At 39.3% G+C, this 16,906-nt stretch overlaps 3 protein-coding genes across 3 annotated transcripts in view; all 3 read right to left on the bottom strand.

Annotated features, from left to right (window-relative positions):
* LOC139143798 (multiple epidermal growth factor-like domains protein 6) overlaps nt 1-16,906 on the bottom strand; it is a 435,859-nt gene that overhangs the window by 118,277 nt on the left and 300,676 nt on the right. The gene's annotated exons all lie outside the window — the stretch shown is intronic.
* On the bottom strand, nt 1,141-7,944 carry LOC139143791 (membrane-spanning 4-domains subfamily A member 4D-like). The gene is made up of 4 exons (XM_070714345.1): nt 7,402-7,944; nt 4,529-4,585; nt 3,814-4,008; nt 1,141-2,520 (listed from the first exon to the last, which is right to left on the bottom strand). Exons 1-4 carry the CDS (start codon nt 7,642-7,644, stop codon nt 2,401-2,403), a joined length of 615 nt encoding a protein of 204 aa, XP_070570446.1. The 5' UTR covers nt 7,645-7,944; the 3' UTR covers nt 1,141-2,400.
* Nucleotides 12,167-16,768, bottom strand: LOC139143073 (uncharacterized). The gene is made up of 3 exons (XM_070713239.1): nt 16,533-16,768; nt 14,767-15,011; nt 12,167-13,753 (listed from the first exon to the last, which is right to left on the bottom strand). Exons 1-3 carry the CDS (start codon nt 16,561-16,563, stop codon nt 13,496-13,498), a joined length of 534 nt encoding a protein of 177 aa, XP_070569340.1. The 5' UTR covers nt 16,564-16,768; the 3' UTR covers nt 12,167-13,495.

Below are 16,906 nucleotides of genomic sequence, written 5' to 3'. Positions count from 1 at the left end.
AGTTAGCTCTCATTTATAATTTCATAAAATATCAACAAGTCCTCAGGAAAATAATGAAACAGATTTTTTTCTAAGCAATATATTTATTTGTAAAACTTCGCGCTTGTGAAATACAATTTGTCCTTTGTCAGTGAAAGGTTCATGTTTGAATAAAATTGACATGCTTTTTTTAATGTGATTATTTCTGTCCGCAAAAGTATACACATATCGAATAGACATCAGGGTTGTAACAGTAAACGTTTGTTGTCCGAGAGGCTGAGGATCGCCCCAGAACAGTCTGTTTTCACGATGCCGTAGGCCGAGAGTAACAGACTGTTTTAAGCGACTCTTAGGCCCGAAGGAAAAGAAACGTATGCTGTTACCCGATTATGGTAAGTCACTGTGTTTTATTACACACTTCGTCCAATTTTCTCGCCAAAAAATAGAAAATTTCTCGTGACCAGCTGGAGAACTTGGAAATGCGCATGCGCAAATTCTAAATGGCAGCGTGATCTCAGTCGCAGACGACACTGCCATTCAGAATTTACGCATGAGCACTTCCAAACTTCACCAGTCAAGTCCCCCCACCCACGAAACTATTAACAGTTTCAGAACTGTTGACTGGTAACTTACTCTTTGCATATATCAGCGTCAAAATGATGCACACCACGAATCACAACAGAGGGTTTGGACGAGGTGTGTTACAGTTTCTCTTGTTTGTACACCGTCACAGAGCGGCACATATATCATACTCGATCTGCGTTCAACTGACAACCGAATAAAAGTACAACATTTCTAAAACCTGGTTAGTATGTTATTTATCGTATGCCTGTGAGGTCTACATCGGATAATTAACGACCTCAAACGAGTGGAAATGTATTAGATGGCGGAGTTTACATTTTAGTTAAAGTTATAGTACATGACTCGAGACAATTGTTGTCAGTGCTTTTCGTATATCAAGAACTGTTGTTTGATCTCATGCTCTTTGAAAACACATTGAAATGTCCGTATCCATCGTGTCAACACCACATGTAGACTTGTGACGTCAATGTGAAATTTAGCGTTGATATTTTCCAATTTGTCCTGTTTTGATCTATTTGTTAATGATGAAGGTCTCAAGGAGTCTAGTCTTCAAGATCTCGTCATCAAAGTGACAATAGAGGGTCACCGTGCAAAACGTTGTACTAGCAAAACTACATGACGTTACGAATGTTTGAAATTCAAAATGGGCGCCATCCCTGTGTTAAGTCTACGGGAAAATTACAATTTCCGATTTTCGAAAAACTAAGACAGTGAAAACATTTCTTACTCAAGAGCTTTAAAATGAGACCCCACAAGCGGTAGACCAGAAATTCATTTTAAAAATTCAGAGTCCGAAAGTCTGTCCCCACGCAGATAGCACTGACTCTAATTCAACTTGAGTTCGCGCAATGTACCTGCACTAGCTCCAATAACAATCATACAATAAGTACAAATTTCATAAAGAAATACAAAATGTAAATGTGACCAAGCAGTAATTGCACGTCTTTCTATTCGTATATCGTTCATAAAAAACTCAAAAAAGGAAAAAGCATTGGTGTTGACATGGTTGAGACTGTTACAGACTTCGATCAAATTAGTAGACTTATAGATTAATAAATTAGTAAATTACCAGGAGGTGTAAAGTCGTGTATACGGGTTGTGACAGTAGCCTATTAAATTATTTTAAACGACCAGAAATGTAATAATAACATTGGTTTACAAGACCAAGCCATATCGTATCTTTGAAAGCCAAATCAGTCAATCCGATATCCGATATGCCGTGAACGGGAAATCATGTCCGTTAATTGTGAATTATTCAAACTTGAAAATGAGCGACGCTTGCAAGTACTGCACATTTCAAGCAAAATTACTCAATATACTCTCTTATTACATATGTAATATAGCAATGAATGAAGTAATGTATCATAATTGTAATGTACCTCCATGCAATTAACCCTTTGAGCGCCAAAGTCACTGAATTTTTATCGACTTTATAAAATACAACCCAGTCAATTTTTTTTTCAGATTTTTTGACAAAATTGTGATAAAAGACATTAACCAATGAAATTTAATATCCATTCGGTCCAAAATTATCGAAAAATTACAGATAGATTCAAAAAAATTGGTAAAATGTTGCAATAAAATCTTGGCGGGAAAAAATTACAGCACTCAAAGGGTTAAATTTCTCTTTGTAATTCATCTATCTAGTATCTACGTTAGCGACAATAACCAGTTGACGCGTTTATGGGTCGGTCACTCGCCTTGTTCTTTAAAATAACACTCCTGAGAAAGCGATTAATCAAATAAACTATGGAGAGACAGCTACGGTATTTGAACAACGAATCAAGGTTTTCAATCCTGATCCATCTTCTCGGCAGCCACGGTGGCGGACATGGATGTTTACTGACACACCTCGCATGGACATACCGCCTTGCAACCGAAGATTGCATTGAACACTGCGATAACGCCCTCTACGACAGATAAACACAGGATGACAATATTAAGAGCTTCTCTTGTGTTCTACGGCAATTTAAAAAAAAAAGAAAAGAAAATGGAGTTAGTGTATGCTTGATCCGAAATTATAAACTATTAAATGTCCATTTGATTGCAGGCATTTTTGTTAGTGCAGAATTCGCCTCAGCGACAGATTTCGGGACTCTCAAATTATTACAGCACGTTCCTGATCTACTGCTTGTCACAAGTTCAGGCTCGTTTTGCAGCTCTTGAAGTAAGTTTTCACTGTGCTACATTTGTGAAAATTGAAAATACCTTCTAGAGTCAACACAGGGGTGGCAGCCACTTAGAATTTCTAACATCGGTAAATCTAAGGCAATTAGTTTCCATGCACGGTGTCAAAATTTGCACGGCGACCCCCCCCCCCCCCCCCCCCCAGCGACATTTATTCTTGATTTTGAAAGGTAATCGAGGAAAGTTTGAACAGAAGTTTGATTCTTTAAATTTTGAGGAAAACAGTACTGCCTTAAAAGTGTGGGAATAGTATTTTTAGTACATTGAGGGTCAAAGTTGAAAATAATCTGTGAGCAATGCATACATTCAAGAAAGCAAAGGGCCAACGTTAGTGAGTGTCAGCAGCGGAGTGATGGAAACTATCAATTAATGGATTTCAACAGATTTTTCATCTACATTGAGTTTACCATAGTTCATGTTCAATAAATTGTTGCAGTGAAGGTGTAGGTCAAAAAGCGGCACAGAGTGCACGTGACCTGCATTGACGTCAATCGCATACTAACTGTTTCCTGGAGCCTCATCGAACAATATCGAGTGATGAAAGAGGCTAATATAATACTGTTCACCGCCCTCTGTCAGATCAGCCAAAGAGGTCAGACATGGTACGGTGCAAACCGTTTCTGCTGTCAACCTAGGCTGATCTACTCGTCGAGTCCACAAAATTGAAGAACAGGCCTTGTTGACTGTCACTACATATATTTAAGGTAGGACGGGCCTCAAAATTAAAAGACTCACATTTTTGCTCGCATTTCCCTTTGTAAACTTTCAACCATTCTCTTTTAAAAAATCAAGAATAAAAATAGGGGGTCACCATGCGAATTTTTGTACTAGAGAAACAAACTACCGATATTTGAAATTAAATATGGCTGCTATCCCAGTGTGAAGGAAAATAAAATTCCCGATTTCCACAAAACTAAGGTGGTAAAACCTTCATTTACTCCATAAGCTTTAAAATGAGCACCTACAAGTGGTAGGCCAAAAGAATATCGTAAATGTTTGAGAGTCCGAATATCTGTCCCGAGGAACAGCCTACCTTAATGGTCTTATGCTTACTGACTGACTTACATGAGTGCCGGGCGATACAGTACTGGCAACTTCGTGCGCTGATGCATTGATATTGTCATTGATGAATTCTCTCGTGACATTTTTTCCTTGGTTTCCGTTCTTCTTATTCTCATTGACCAAATCGAGAACGGCTACGACGATGAGTCCGGCACACATGACGGCTGCGACAATCGACAGAGTCATCGACGATGATATCTGTGATGGTCAGGAACATTTTGAGAGAGAGAGAGAGAGAGAGAGAGAGAGAGAGAGAGAGAGAGAGAGAGAGGAGGAGAGAGAGAGAGAGAGAGAGATGATGTAGTTGGTGACGGCGATATTGTGCAAAGCACTACTTTCTTCTTCTTTTGTGTTCGTCTGTCTAGTCGATGCGATGTGCGGCTCTTCGAAATTTTGAAAATGATGAAAATGGTCGAGAACATGTCAAGCCTGGACATCTGGCGATGTGCATTTTCTTGTGCGTACTATGTTCATGTTGGTATAGGTAGGTAGGTGGGTTGGTTTGTTGGTTGGTTAGTTGGTTGGTTGGTAAGTAGGCTGATAGGTTGGTCGGTATGACTATGTAGGTAGGTAGGTAGGTAGGTAGGTAGGTAAGTTGTTGGTTGGCTGGTTGGTTGGTTTGTAGGATGGTAGATATGTATGTTGGAAATCCATCGTAACCATACAATTATCTTATTGTACACATCATCCTATGTTTCACAGTAATATTGCCACTCACCGTCGCGTCTGTTCTTTTGTAACCGGCTATGCATCCGACAGCTCCAACAACACCAAACTGTAATTGGAATTACATGAAAAATGACATTTCCATAAACAAACCATAAAACATCCATTCATTCAAATCAAAGTCTAAATGGACGCCACATACGATAGAAAACACAAAAGATATAAAAGATCTGGAAACTACGAAACTGGCGTTAGCAATTATCTCCTTTAAAGATAAACAGAGCATAACACATAGTTACAATCAAACCATTCGATAAAGGAAGAGGAACAGCAGTTCCATACACTGACTGTTGTGTAAGAGAATGTTAACGACAATTTGGCAATCATCGACTCAACACAAAGTTAAACGTATATAGTCACCTGTAATCTAAATTTGCCCATATATGGTCAAAGGGGCGTTCCTTGGTAATCAATATGCCCATGTGAGGGAGCTGTTTTTAAAAAGCGGCCACCCGCTTAAAATCTGTGATTGGTTAGATTTTCTCTTTCCATGGTAACTGTGGCAAATTGGAACAGGTAAGTGACAGTAACCTTTAACAACAGACGACCCGAACAAAGACATTCTAGCTTCTTCACTCAAAAATCAAAAATGATAAAAATTGATGGCGCCCAAGGCTATTAATTGTCCCTTCAGATGAGAAACGCTTACTGTCAGGAATTTTCTTCTCATATTACTCATAGGAATGCTTTTTTCATGGTTTAGGCCTACACACAAACACCTTGCTAGTTTGGTCTCCTTAATCGTCTGCCGCCTTATGGTAGAATGCGTCTCGGCGACGGATATCAATAGTTTACAATACATTTTGATGTACCATTTGTTGGCGCTTAGTTTGAAGCTCATGACGTAAACAAAGTGTTTACAAGCTTGTTTATTTTATTTTGTTATTATTTTGTAAAATGGGGACGGACGACAAAAATGAAAGGGGAAACTTACGATGTCAGCATTAATTCGGCAAATGGGATAATTAATTTATGAAGTGTTGAAAAAAAAATCAGTTTAGATGGAGTGTGAAATTCTGCATTGCCATGACCTGATTCTGCAAAAGCATCTCCTGGGCTTTCCTGCTTGTCACATTTATAACCGATCTAGTTGATTGACTGAGGACCTCAGAACAAGCGAACATCTTGCGAAATTTGGCTGTGCCAGCTACTAGCTTGTTGAGCAAGCATAAATAGTACACTATTGAAAGCGAGTGTGACTACAGTAGAATGGGGTTATGATGAAGGGCTGTGGGTTCAGTGATTCCCGTCTTTGAATTCAAAGTCGATTGTAAGGTTTGTGAACAAGGACACCGAAATAGACGAGTATATCCAATCGTTTAGCTGTCGCTATTGGTTTTTGTATAGATCATTTCATTGCATTGTATATTGTTGTGATTTCAACGCCATGAGGCATCGTGACGCACTTTGACCTACCTATCTGCCGTTGTGCTTGAGATGTATATAACTCATGCGCTGGGTCTGTTGCAGTAACCAGTCAGAATATCAAACCGTTCCCTTATTGAACTATACTTGAACTACAACATTTTGAATTTCTCAGTTCCCTCCCTGTCTGCATCAGAGCATGAAAACTCGCCGTGGTTTTTTATACCCATAAAGCAGATATACCTGTTTCGGACAAATGTGGTTGCTCTGTTTGGCACCCTCATTAATTATTTCAATAATTCTATACTCTTTTAAGCAGACATACATATTATATGCATTTTTGTCACTAGAAATTTTCACTTATGATTCTTAATACCCTTCTAAGCCCATTAAAAAGGACACTGTAATTTCCTTATAGATAAGACGGCTACCCTGCCATCATCGTCAGTGTCCACGGTCAGATAAGGGACACTTCAGTAATTACATTGGGGTGAGCTGGAGTGTCGCTTTTTTAGAAACCTGTCCTGTTCTTTTTTATAGAAGCTGATTTTATAAACTCACTCACTGAAGGTGATTTTATAAACTGGCCTTGAATCATCTATGTGATATTTCCTGAATTGGAAAAAACACAGCAAAGTACACCGATCACTACGTAATTTACAATCTGAAGAAGATATCACACATCCTTGAGTCTAAGGCTATAGAATATGTTTCGACACTGTGAAAAATATAAAAGAAAGCAGGAGGCTGCAATATGGAAATCGCGCTTTCAGTTTTAAGGTATAACGCACCTCGGGGACAGACATTCGGACTCTCAAACTTTTACAATTCTCTTCTGATATACCACATGTGGGGTTCATTTTAAAGCTCTTGGTGAAAGAAAACTTTTCACCGGCTTAGTTTTTCGAAATTCGAAAATTTTCATTTTTCTCCATAGAGTTAACACAGGGATGGCGGCCATTTTGAATTTCTAATATCGGTAAATCTTGGGTAATTTGTTTTTCTGGTACCAAAATTTGCACGGTGACCCCGTATTTTTATTCTTGATTTTGAAAGAGAATGTTTGAAAGATGCCTTGAGGAAAGTTAGAGAAAAAGTTTAAGTCTTTCACTTTCGAGGTGCACACTACCTTAAACAGTTAATTTGATCTTCACATTAGAAAATGGTATAGCTAAAATCGTATTTTGCTATCTGTCAGACTCGTAATCCCAATGGCAAACACGACTACATAAACTTTTGTGCCACGACGTGCAAACAGTGACGGAGGGGGGAGGGTTTCATTTCAGAGATTGGGAAAGGGGAGAGTCACATTATAATTTTCCATAACAGGTTTGACCTGAATTCCCCCGACAACACCCCCTCCCCCGCAATTATCTGAAGGCCCCCTAATAATATTGACATTTTGTTTACTTCCTTGTGTGCTGATACGTTATGATATACGTGTAAGTAAGAAATGAACAATCTACCTTTCATGCCATAATGTAACGGTGTTTTACTTACGAATATTCCAAATATTATCGGCGATCCTTCGTAGACAGTATTCGCCTCTTGAAAGATGGTAATTATTCCAAAAATTATCATGGCGAACCCACAAAACATTTGAATGGCTCCGAATACTGCGGCCAATGGTCGGTTAAACCGAGCCGACGATACATGGTGCAAATTCTGAACCTGTCCTCCGAGTCGCTGTGATGAGGCTTCAGGTTGAGTTTCCATTAGCGTTACGTGTTCATCATCCGACATTTTGCCAAGTCAACAATGTTAGAAATCTCTGTGGAATGAACTGCTTGGAAGAGCTCGTTACAATTGTTGACGTTGATTCGAAAGTACACGTAGACCCGGTACATCCAGCGGATCCCGCGAACAGCACCGATTATGCGACTTAAAAATTTCACGACGCGATCCCAGAATCAGTATATGACACAGACAAGTGCTAGAACTGCTTGTCGCTAGTCCTTAGGGAAGACACACGCTAGAACGATAGCCATGACTGCAAAGGTGTATAATGGCTTCAAACCGAAAGCGAAGGAAACCAAGTCACCTGATTAGCGCAATGTTGATAGGGGGATTCCCCAAGTGAAGATGAATCACGGGATGTTTTTCGTCAAAATGAAATATTAAAGTAGATGCTAGGGTCGAAAGACGAATCGAAAAGACTGTGTGAAAGTCAGGTACAGGAAAGACGTTCCGGTCACATTAAAAAAAACATAATAACTTGCTGTTCAAAGCTATGTGTCTCTATACAAATAATGGATACTAGCTAGACTTGTAAACAAGGGACTCACATTAGAATACGATTAACTTAAAGGAAGAATTCAGCTATATATTGGGGAAATGAATTCATACTCTAAAAATTTTACAATGCTATTTTGTCTGTCACTTATAGGGACTCACTTTGAAGCTATTTTGAGGAACTATAGAGTTTTAGCCGGCTTATTTTGTGACAACAATCGAAACTGTTTTTCCCCATTGAAAGTAAACTCAGTGATGAAAGTAAACTCAGTGATGGCGGCCATTTTGAATCTAAAACGGCTGTAAACAGTGGGTATTTTAGGAATTTCTTTCAAGAGTACAAAATTTTGCGAGGTGGCCCCTGGCTTTTATTATTGATATCCAAACTGGATGATTTAAATTTACACACGGAAAGGTTGAGAGCAATTAGTTTCAATAAGTTGTTATTTTTCAAAACTTTGGGATTCGGAGTATTAAATTGTATTAAATTAACATTCTTTTTACTCGATGAAAATATGTGCCTGAGTGCACGTTCGAAATCGATGCAATCTGGTGTTAAACGAAGCGTCGGGGGGCTCGGGACGGGTAAACACATGTGCAGTCGTAAAGAAACGGTAGTACATTACGCAGTCTGCCAGCTTGCCGGGGAAAGAGAATTTATTTGATATGAAATTATATCTCGTGGAACGTAGGGAAACGCAAAAGGAGGCATCTATGGAAATGATCACTGTGCACAAGTGGGTCATGCAAGGTCACGCAAAGTGCGGTTATTGACATAGGCGGATGTCAAATGAAAAGAAAGGCCTCGTCGACAATCTCATCCACAGACTCAGAAATAGCTATACATAAATAGATAGACAGACTGATACATAGATTCATACATACATACATACATACATACATACATACATACATACATACATACATACATACATACATACATACATACATACATACATACATACATACATACATACATACATACATACATACATACATACATACATACATACATACATACATACATACATACATACATACATACATACATACATACATACATACATACACTAAACTACACTAAACTACATGCTTCACCAAGGCAAATAAAGTTGTTGCTCTTAACATTAAAGAATGTATAGTCCTGTATAATAAATAAAACAAAGTAATCCAGAGTAAGTCGTAATTCATACATATTGTGTGCATACTGTTTATTACATTGAAATGCAAAGATATACGATAAAAGTCATTTGAGATACATACTCCGACGGTCCTTAAACTACTAAAAATGGTTGAAAATTGATCTCATATCAATTTCCTCATATGCAAGGACCGCTGCTAAGAATAGAATTAATTTAGATATTGTCACCGTCGTATAACATGTCTCTGTGTCCATCAGACTTATGACTTATGGTGTCACTCTCTTGGAGCATATGGTACACTGTGGCATCACCATGGCAGTTGGCTGATGTGAAAGAATGAGATTTAATGTGTAGGAATGATTAATGATCTGCGCCTGTGCGACTTTCTTGTCTACAAACAACGTATTTCATGCACAGTATTAAAGGTATACAGTCACCTATAACCTAAATATGCCCATATATGGTCAAAGGGGCGTTACTTAGTATTCAAAATGCCCATGTGAGGGCGTTGTTTTTAAAAGCGCGCAACCCGCTTAAAATCTGTGATTGTTAGATTGTCTCTTTCTATGGTAACTGTGGCAAAATTGGAACAGGTGACTGTATACCTTTAAGATGCATCAGGTCAACCCAACTGCAGCGTGTAGATTTCACGATGTACATTATATTAATTGACAAGCATGTTTGACTTTCATCAATCGCCAAAGTACCGTGGTTACAGTGTTTACATTGGTCGTACGGATTCCATACGACCTTCGAGCGCAGTTCCGACGACCACCCCCTTTAAATATGCGGCTGATGGCTTTCTGACCATCATACCACAGCTTGGCACCTGCGAGCTTCACATTGTGGTAACGCCACTAGGGGTGTGCAAAGTCCATGATCTGTCTATTTACTTATTGCACTAATGCATTTGCCATCCCGCGTGTCGGATAAACCAGAGAATAACGATACACTCGAAAAATGAAGAAAATGAAGAAAGCTTACAGGATTAGACTGAATCACAATTATTAAATACTGGTCCTTGGACATCAAAATGGGCCATGCATTTGTTCTGCCCTGACAGTCGAGCAAATTGCATGTGCTAAATCAATAAAATACGTAAACTCACTCACTGCACGCAAAAATAAGTATATTTTGCAGCAAAGGCGTCAAATAGCTAATTAACTAAATTATCTGGTGTAAATGATCAAATATGTAAATTTCTACTCTCTAACCGCTGCATTGATATTAAAAGACGACAGATGTCAAGTATTATACAATATAAAACAAATTTAAATGCTATGTAGGGGACAGTTTTTCGGACATTCAATGCACAAAAACACATTCCAGGTTTGCAGTTTGTTTTGCTCATTTTAAAGCTTGTGAGTAGATGAAATTTTCACCGTCTTCTTTTTGTGAAATTTCAAGTTCAATGTTTCTCCACGGAGTTAAGATGGGGATCACCGTGCAAAATTTGGCGATAGAGAAACAAATTGCCCAATATTTACCGATTTGAAGTTCAAAATGGCCGTCATTTCTGTGTTACTCTATCGGGAATGACAGGGATTCAAAATAAGCCCCCACAAGCTCTAGACCGAGACAGTAATTGTAAATGTTTGATAGTCCGAATATCTGTCCTCGAGGCAAATTCTACCAAGGTATAACATTTATTTTGAAATTTCAAAGGTCGCTAAATTACAAGCATTTGCATGATGACCTCTGAACTTTATTGTTGATTACGAAAGAGGAAGGTTTTAATTTCATTGAGGAGTTTCAGCAAAATGTTACACCTTTCTGTTTTGGTTAAAACTGTTCTGCTTTGAATCATCTGTTGCTATGATTACATTAATACAAAGTCAAGGTGTAACGCACTGTGTTCGTTTAAAGGGAAACAGTCGTCGGAACTGCGCCTGTGCGAGTTTCTTGTTTACAAACAAATGTATTTCGTGCATGATATCTAGATGCATCTCATCATCATAGCTGCAACATTTAAATTATACGATGTAGATTATGACAGACATGTTTTAACTTTCATCAATCACCATCGTACCTTGGATACAGTGTCAACATTGGTCGTATGGGTCTTATACTTATACGACCTTTGAGCGCAATTCCGATGACTATATCCCTTTCAATTATCGGTATACAAAATTGTCGAACAATCCACAAAGTTGAGGTAGCACTGAATGTTATTTCTTCAGTAAAAGTCAATTGTATGCCATTGTTTAACGATAAGTGTCGATAAGTAACATTACTGGACATTTTTTTGTGATTGCCTATTTCGGAAATATCAATGGCATTTGTTAAACTACATGTGCTGTGCAGATATCTATAAATTTTCAGTTTTGTACAGATACAAAAGGCTTGATAAAATTTCCTGATTAATCATAAATGAAAAGAAACACAGTTTTGGATAAATGGATCGTGGAGGTGAGTTAACAGTTTGCCCCACAGAGTACCATGTACAATGAAATGACACGTTTTGGTTTAATTCCTAAATCAAATTTCTTGTAACATATGCACTTCTTATCATTATATCCTTGTGTAGTACATTCATATCAATGGTCAAACATATATGAAAGCTCATATATAGTTAGTTTTGTATGGGAAAATTGTTCATAGTTTGCCTCGTAGACGCCCATGTAAAGTGAAATGACTCTTTTGGGTGAAATTTCAAAATTCAAAGTCCAAATCGGAAATATTTTCTCGCTGTATTTTGGCTAACGTTGTCGAGAGAGGCGCCGGGGAAAAATTGACGAACAATTTTATCTTCCCCTGACGTTAATTATGCTCTGTCTCTCAAGGCAGTACAATTCAATTTTGATACTTACTGGTTTGGCTCCCACAAAATTCTTATAAATAGCATTGTCTATCTCCCAATTAATCAAAATACCCCAAAATTTTTTAAAAAACAATTTAATGTACAACTTCTTCAATTGATATATTCCTTGAATAGCTGGCAACCGAGCATCGGTTGTGCATTATTGTGTATAACAACATACATTGTGGGTAATGGATGATCACATTGTGTTCATGATCGGAATTTATTCACTATTGGTCGGCACAGAATGCACCTTGGGCATATTTTGACGCTTCAGATCGCACAGGTTCTCGGCCGCTGTACAACGTACGTGAACACATTTCGACATTGTGGACAAGATTAAAAGTATACTGTCACCTGTTCCAATTTTGCCACAGTTACCAAAAAAATCTAACTAATCACAGATTTTAAGCGGATGGCCGCTTTTTAAAAACAGCGCCCTCAGACGGGCATTTTGAATAGCAACGAACGCCTCTTTGACCATATATGGGCATATTTAGATTACAGGTGACTGTATACCTTTAATAGTTCTCGCCATTTTATGTTCTGTGAAAATTGAAATGGATTCCTTTTTTGACCGATAGAATGAAAATTATGACAGAGAGTGGCGGCCACTTAAATTTTCAGAAAAATGTAAATCTGAAGCAATCTGCGTCTGTGAACCAAACATTTTCGGACGATCTTACTTCCTGATGATGCAGGAGAGAGGACTAAAAGTTGAGTTGAACAAATTCTATGAGAAACAATCTAGAGTTGTCATGTTTGATATGCGTATTACCGCTGTATATGAGTTTTGCACAGCGGCACTAACTTAAGAATGTACATCAGGTTAATTAAGTTCTTGAAGTTGAATATGTAGCGTCTAGACAGCCCTTTGTCTTGTTTTGGTATTGTGAGTTCGCTTCACTGGCGGCGCGACATCCAGACCTAGAATCTCTGACGTACAATATTCGCGTCCAATAAAATACCATTCAACGAAATAGGTACACGAGGGACTGCCGATATACTATTTATTGTGCTGATTCGATTTCCGCTTGTAAAACAGTCGTCTTGCTGCACATTAACATGTTTTCACGTGACTTCTATTCATCAAATTTGGGCTCCACTCTGGATCTGTCGTTTTCATTTTCACCAATCGGTACCACTGTGTGGTCTGAGTTGGGTGGCGTTTCCGTAGAGTCGCTGTCTTCTAACATCGGTATTGACACCTGCGGTTCTGGTGCACCTTCACTGGAAGTTCCGTCCTTGCTGGTGCTCACGTCACTACTTTCCTTCGGGTCAGTGCTGTTTTGGTTCGGCTGCTTCTTCTCCGCCTCCTCCCTGAGCCTCTTCTCCAGTTCTGCGTCCGACAGCGGTTTGTGTCGTCGCTTAGCGACTCTGATGCTCTCATAAATGTGCACTTTTCGACCTTTGCCCTTTTTCACCTCGGCGAAGCGGTCTTCGCCCTGTCTGAAGAGGCTTTTCGGGACTTCCCACTGTCCTGGCCCATGAAGAACAGCTTTTCGACATCTTCGTTTTGCTTGGCCTGCTGGGTGCCAAGGTTGCTGCAGACGATAGCGTGAGATTTTAGGCGGTCCAGCAGGGCTTCCTGAAGCTCCATGTCGTCCTTTGCTGTCATACCAACAGCTCTGTTCTTATGCAAAAACGGTGTGTAAATGTAAGCTTTGATTCCCCCGTCCTGTAAAAGTACAAAACCACACACAAAAAAAGCTTAGATTGTTGTTGGAGGATACAATCGGTTGTTGCAAGATCGCGTGCACATACTGCGGTCCCCGGTTTCACCTTCGTTGAAAAGTTACTCGCTCGCGGGTGACTTTACAGAGATGTTTCTTGCGAAACTTGCCTCATCATTCGTCAAACTGAATAAAAAAAACTGAAACAAGGTACAGGAGCAGATCGTATTTCCGGTCATGCTGGCGTAAATGAACAATCGAGGGATACAATTCTTGAAATAGTTTTGCATTTTTGGTTGCCATGGTTTTTAATCGTCACAATCACTGTCACCCGCCCGTGATAAGGTATGCGTCTCACAGCCACTATGGCAATGAATACAATGAATTCGTATCTTATTTGATCTTCTGAGTTTGTTTATTTATTTGTGTTCTGTTATTGTTGTCTGTTTTGGGGTTGAGGGGGGGGGGGCCGGGCTGCGCTTCCCATACGAAGGCTTCACAGTCGTTGTACCAAAGCCGTAAACTTGAAGTGACGTCGGTATAATGTTAGCACGTCTCCTCACTTCAAGGGTCAAACTGAACAAACGCTCTCAGTGGATAGCCAGAAATGTCAAGAAAATCAACCCCAAGAGATTAGCCTTACATGATAAATACTTCGACTCATAGTTGTTGTTTGAATCAGCAAATATCCTTGTAAACAACATTACGAGAGAGAGAGAGAGAGAGAGAGAGAGAGAGAGAGAGAGAGAGAGAGAGAGGAGAGAGATAGAGAGAGAGAGAGAGAGAGACAGAGAGAGAGAGAGAGAGAGAGAGAGAGAGGTTCAATTCCCATTTTAAACGGTTTTTACCACATTTCAGAAAGTTGGAAAAGAATATATAGATGTTCTGTGCAAAATATTGCACGACTTTGTAAGCTGAATTCACATGACATTCGTAATTGTTTTTCGTAATTTTTTTTTCATAATTGGTAATTGTAATCACACACACAAAAAAAAGAATTTCGTGACCCATGACCCACCGAAAATTCCCTGATGAGAACGTTGGACTCCTTGACTTCTCCGTGAATGAAACCTTCTTCGTGGAGGAACTCAAGCGCAACTTCTAGGTTCTTTCCGATGCCCTTTATCTCGTCTTCAGTTAAAGGTGTCCAGCCTTGATTCGCAACAAACTCAGGTAGGGGCGTCAGACCGACCAGCATGTACGGTTTGCGAAGAATACCGTGGTTCGTCATCGGATCGTTCGGAAGAGGCGGTGGGTCAGGCTCTGAAAGAAACAACAAACAAACGAGCGAAACAAACATACAATCGTAAGTCCCTTTTAATGCAGGATAGGACACCCCGTGGTGCTGCGGTTTCAACATTCACTATGTTAAAAAGTTCCCATTCAATACACAGTTTCAGTGTGCATAGAATTTTATGGCGTTAAACAAAAACTTAACACGCACAACCTTCAAAATATAATAAGAACTACACTAAAATCTAAGTGTAAGTATTACCGATGTACAGGGTACAGTAACTTTTTGGCAGAATGAGCAAAACAAATCCTTAATAAATTTAAATGTTTGGCTACTAATCGTGTTCTACATGAGAAAATGTTTGAGGCTATTAAAGAGGGAGGCAGAGAATCAAAAAATTAGTTTCGTTTAAACTTTAGTCAGAGTGCAACTTTTTGTGTGCCATTGTTAGTATGCATTACCGTATATGATAGATTTTATTTTAGACACGGCTTGAGATAAATGGGATAGGTAAGGCTGCTTTCACAAACACCTCTGGAGGGGGATTCCAAAAAAGTTCTCAGATATTTTTCAAATACCCCCTAACAAGCTCTCAATGTGTTCAAGTCCCCCCCTTCTGACTTGCTATAATTTTGAATTCCCACCTCAAAGGAAGGCAAAATGTGACAGAAAAATACGTCCAAAATGTCAAATCATAATATATGGGAGTCTATTGGGCAAAGTATTAACATTTGTCCCATACAACAAGCTATATCTCTACTTGTGTGTGATAATTCATGTAAATATACTTTGCTTGAAGTGGCAGGTAAAAGGTGTATTCAAAAAATTTGATTTTTGGATTTCATCGATAATGTTGATTCACTATACATGGTAGTCTATGAGAAACCTATGAAAGCGATTTTCCAATATAAAACTAGCAATATCTATGGACGTTTGATAACTGATATAAATGTACTTGGTTAGAATGGGGTGTTTACAAGTGCATATGTGCACAAGAAATTTGAGTTTGGAATTTCGCCGAAAATGCCGATCCATATACATTGTAGTCTATGAGGAAGCTATGAATATTTTTTTACGATACAAAACTAGCTAAATCTGTGTATTTTTAGACGTTTGATAATTGATATTGATGTACTTGATTAGACTAAGGTTGTCAAGCCTCCAAAATTGTTATTGAAAGGTTAAGTTGAAACTTTTAGTCATTATAGAGGACAGTTTTGCACAACAGAGGGGTTGGGTAAGTAGAATCATGACAACCTAAATCTTTTGCCTTAAGGCGGCTACTTGGATCATCAATAAATTGTTTAATATACCTTTAATATACCTTAAAACTTGCACCCAAAGGGCGCGCCGAAAACGGAAATACAGGAAATGAAAGTTCCAGAAGGTATTTGAAAAGGAATAGATATTCAAAAAATTTTCAAGCCCCCCCCCCTTTGCAATGTCCTTTTTCAGACCCCCGGCATGTTTTAATTTTTTCAAGCCCCCTCCCCCGAAATTCCCCTCCAGAGATGTTTGTGAATGCAGCCTAACAGTGATAAATCTTTTACGTTTCGGTCGTAGGGGTTCGGGAGCGTGCATTGGCAGTGATATCGGTTGTGGGGCAGGTTCTGCTTCAGGCTGTGGCTCCGGCTCCTGTTCGTCTTCGGGATCTGGATCCGGTTCGGTTTCAGGTTCAGGCTCATGGACAGGTGCAGGTGCGGGATCTGGCTTAGGTTCATGGACAGGGTTGGGTTCATGGTCAAGTTCGGGTTCTGGCTCGGGTTCAGTTCTGGTTCGGGTTCGGATTCAGGCTGGAGTTCGGCTTCAGAATGAGCTTCAGGCTCAGCTTCAGTGTCGACTTTAGCCTTCAATTCAGGCTGTGCAGGCTTTGGTTCCGGAGGTGATGTCGGTGGCCGTGGGGGCGGTGGAGCCGGTGGAGTAA

This window comes from Ptychodera flava, chromosome 11 (assembly GCF_041260155.1).
Source record: "Ptychodera flava strain L36383 chromosome 11, AS_Pfla_20210202, whole genome shotgun sequence".
NCBI classification, from domain to species: Eukaryota; Metazoa; Hemichordata; class Enteropneusta; family Ptychoderidae; genus Ptychodera; species Ptychodera flava.
This window is presented reverse-complemented; position numbering and strand designations above follow the sequence as displayed.

Bases quoted from the DNA above. Each gene is read 5' to 3' on its own strand.
- LOC139143791 (XM_070714345.1), bottom strand. From the start codon at position 7,644: ATGTCGGATGATGAACACGTAACGCTAATGGAAACTCAACCTGAAGCC. The intron at 4,586-7,401 runs GTAAGTAAAACA...TTCCAATTACAG, and splicing joins CGATAATATTTGGAATATTC to TTTGGTGTTGTTGGAGCTGT. The intron at 2,521-3,813 runs GTAAGTCAGTCA...AAATTGCCGTAG, and splicing joins CTGTATCGCCCGGCACTCAT to AACACAAGAGAAGCTCTTAA.
- LOC139143073 (XM_070713239.1), bottom strand. From the start codon at position 16,563: ATGCACGCTCCCGAACCCCTACGACCGAAAC. The intron at 15,012-16,532 runs GTAAAAGATTTA...TGTTTCTTTCAG, and splicing joins CGAACCCCTACGACCGAAAC to AGCCTGACCCACCGCCTCTT. The intron at 13,754-14,766 runs GTGGGTCATGGG...GTACTTTTACAG, and splicing joins TTCTCATCAGGGAATTTTCG to GACGGGGGAATCAAAGCTTA.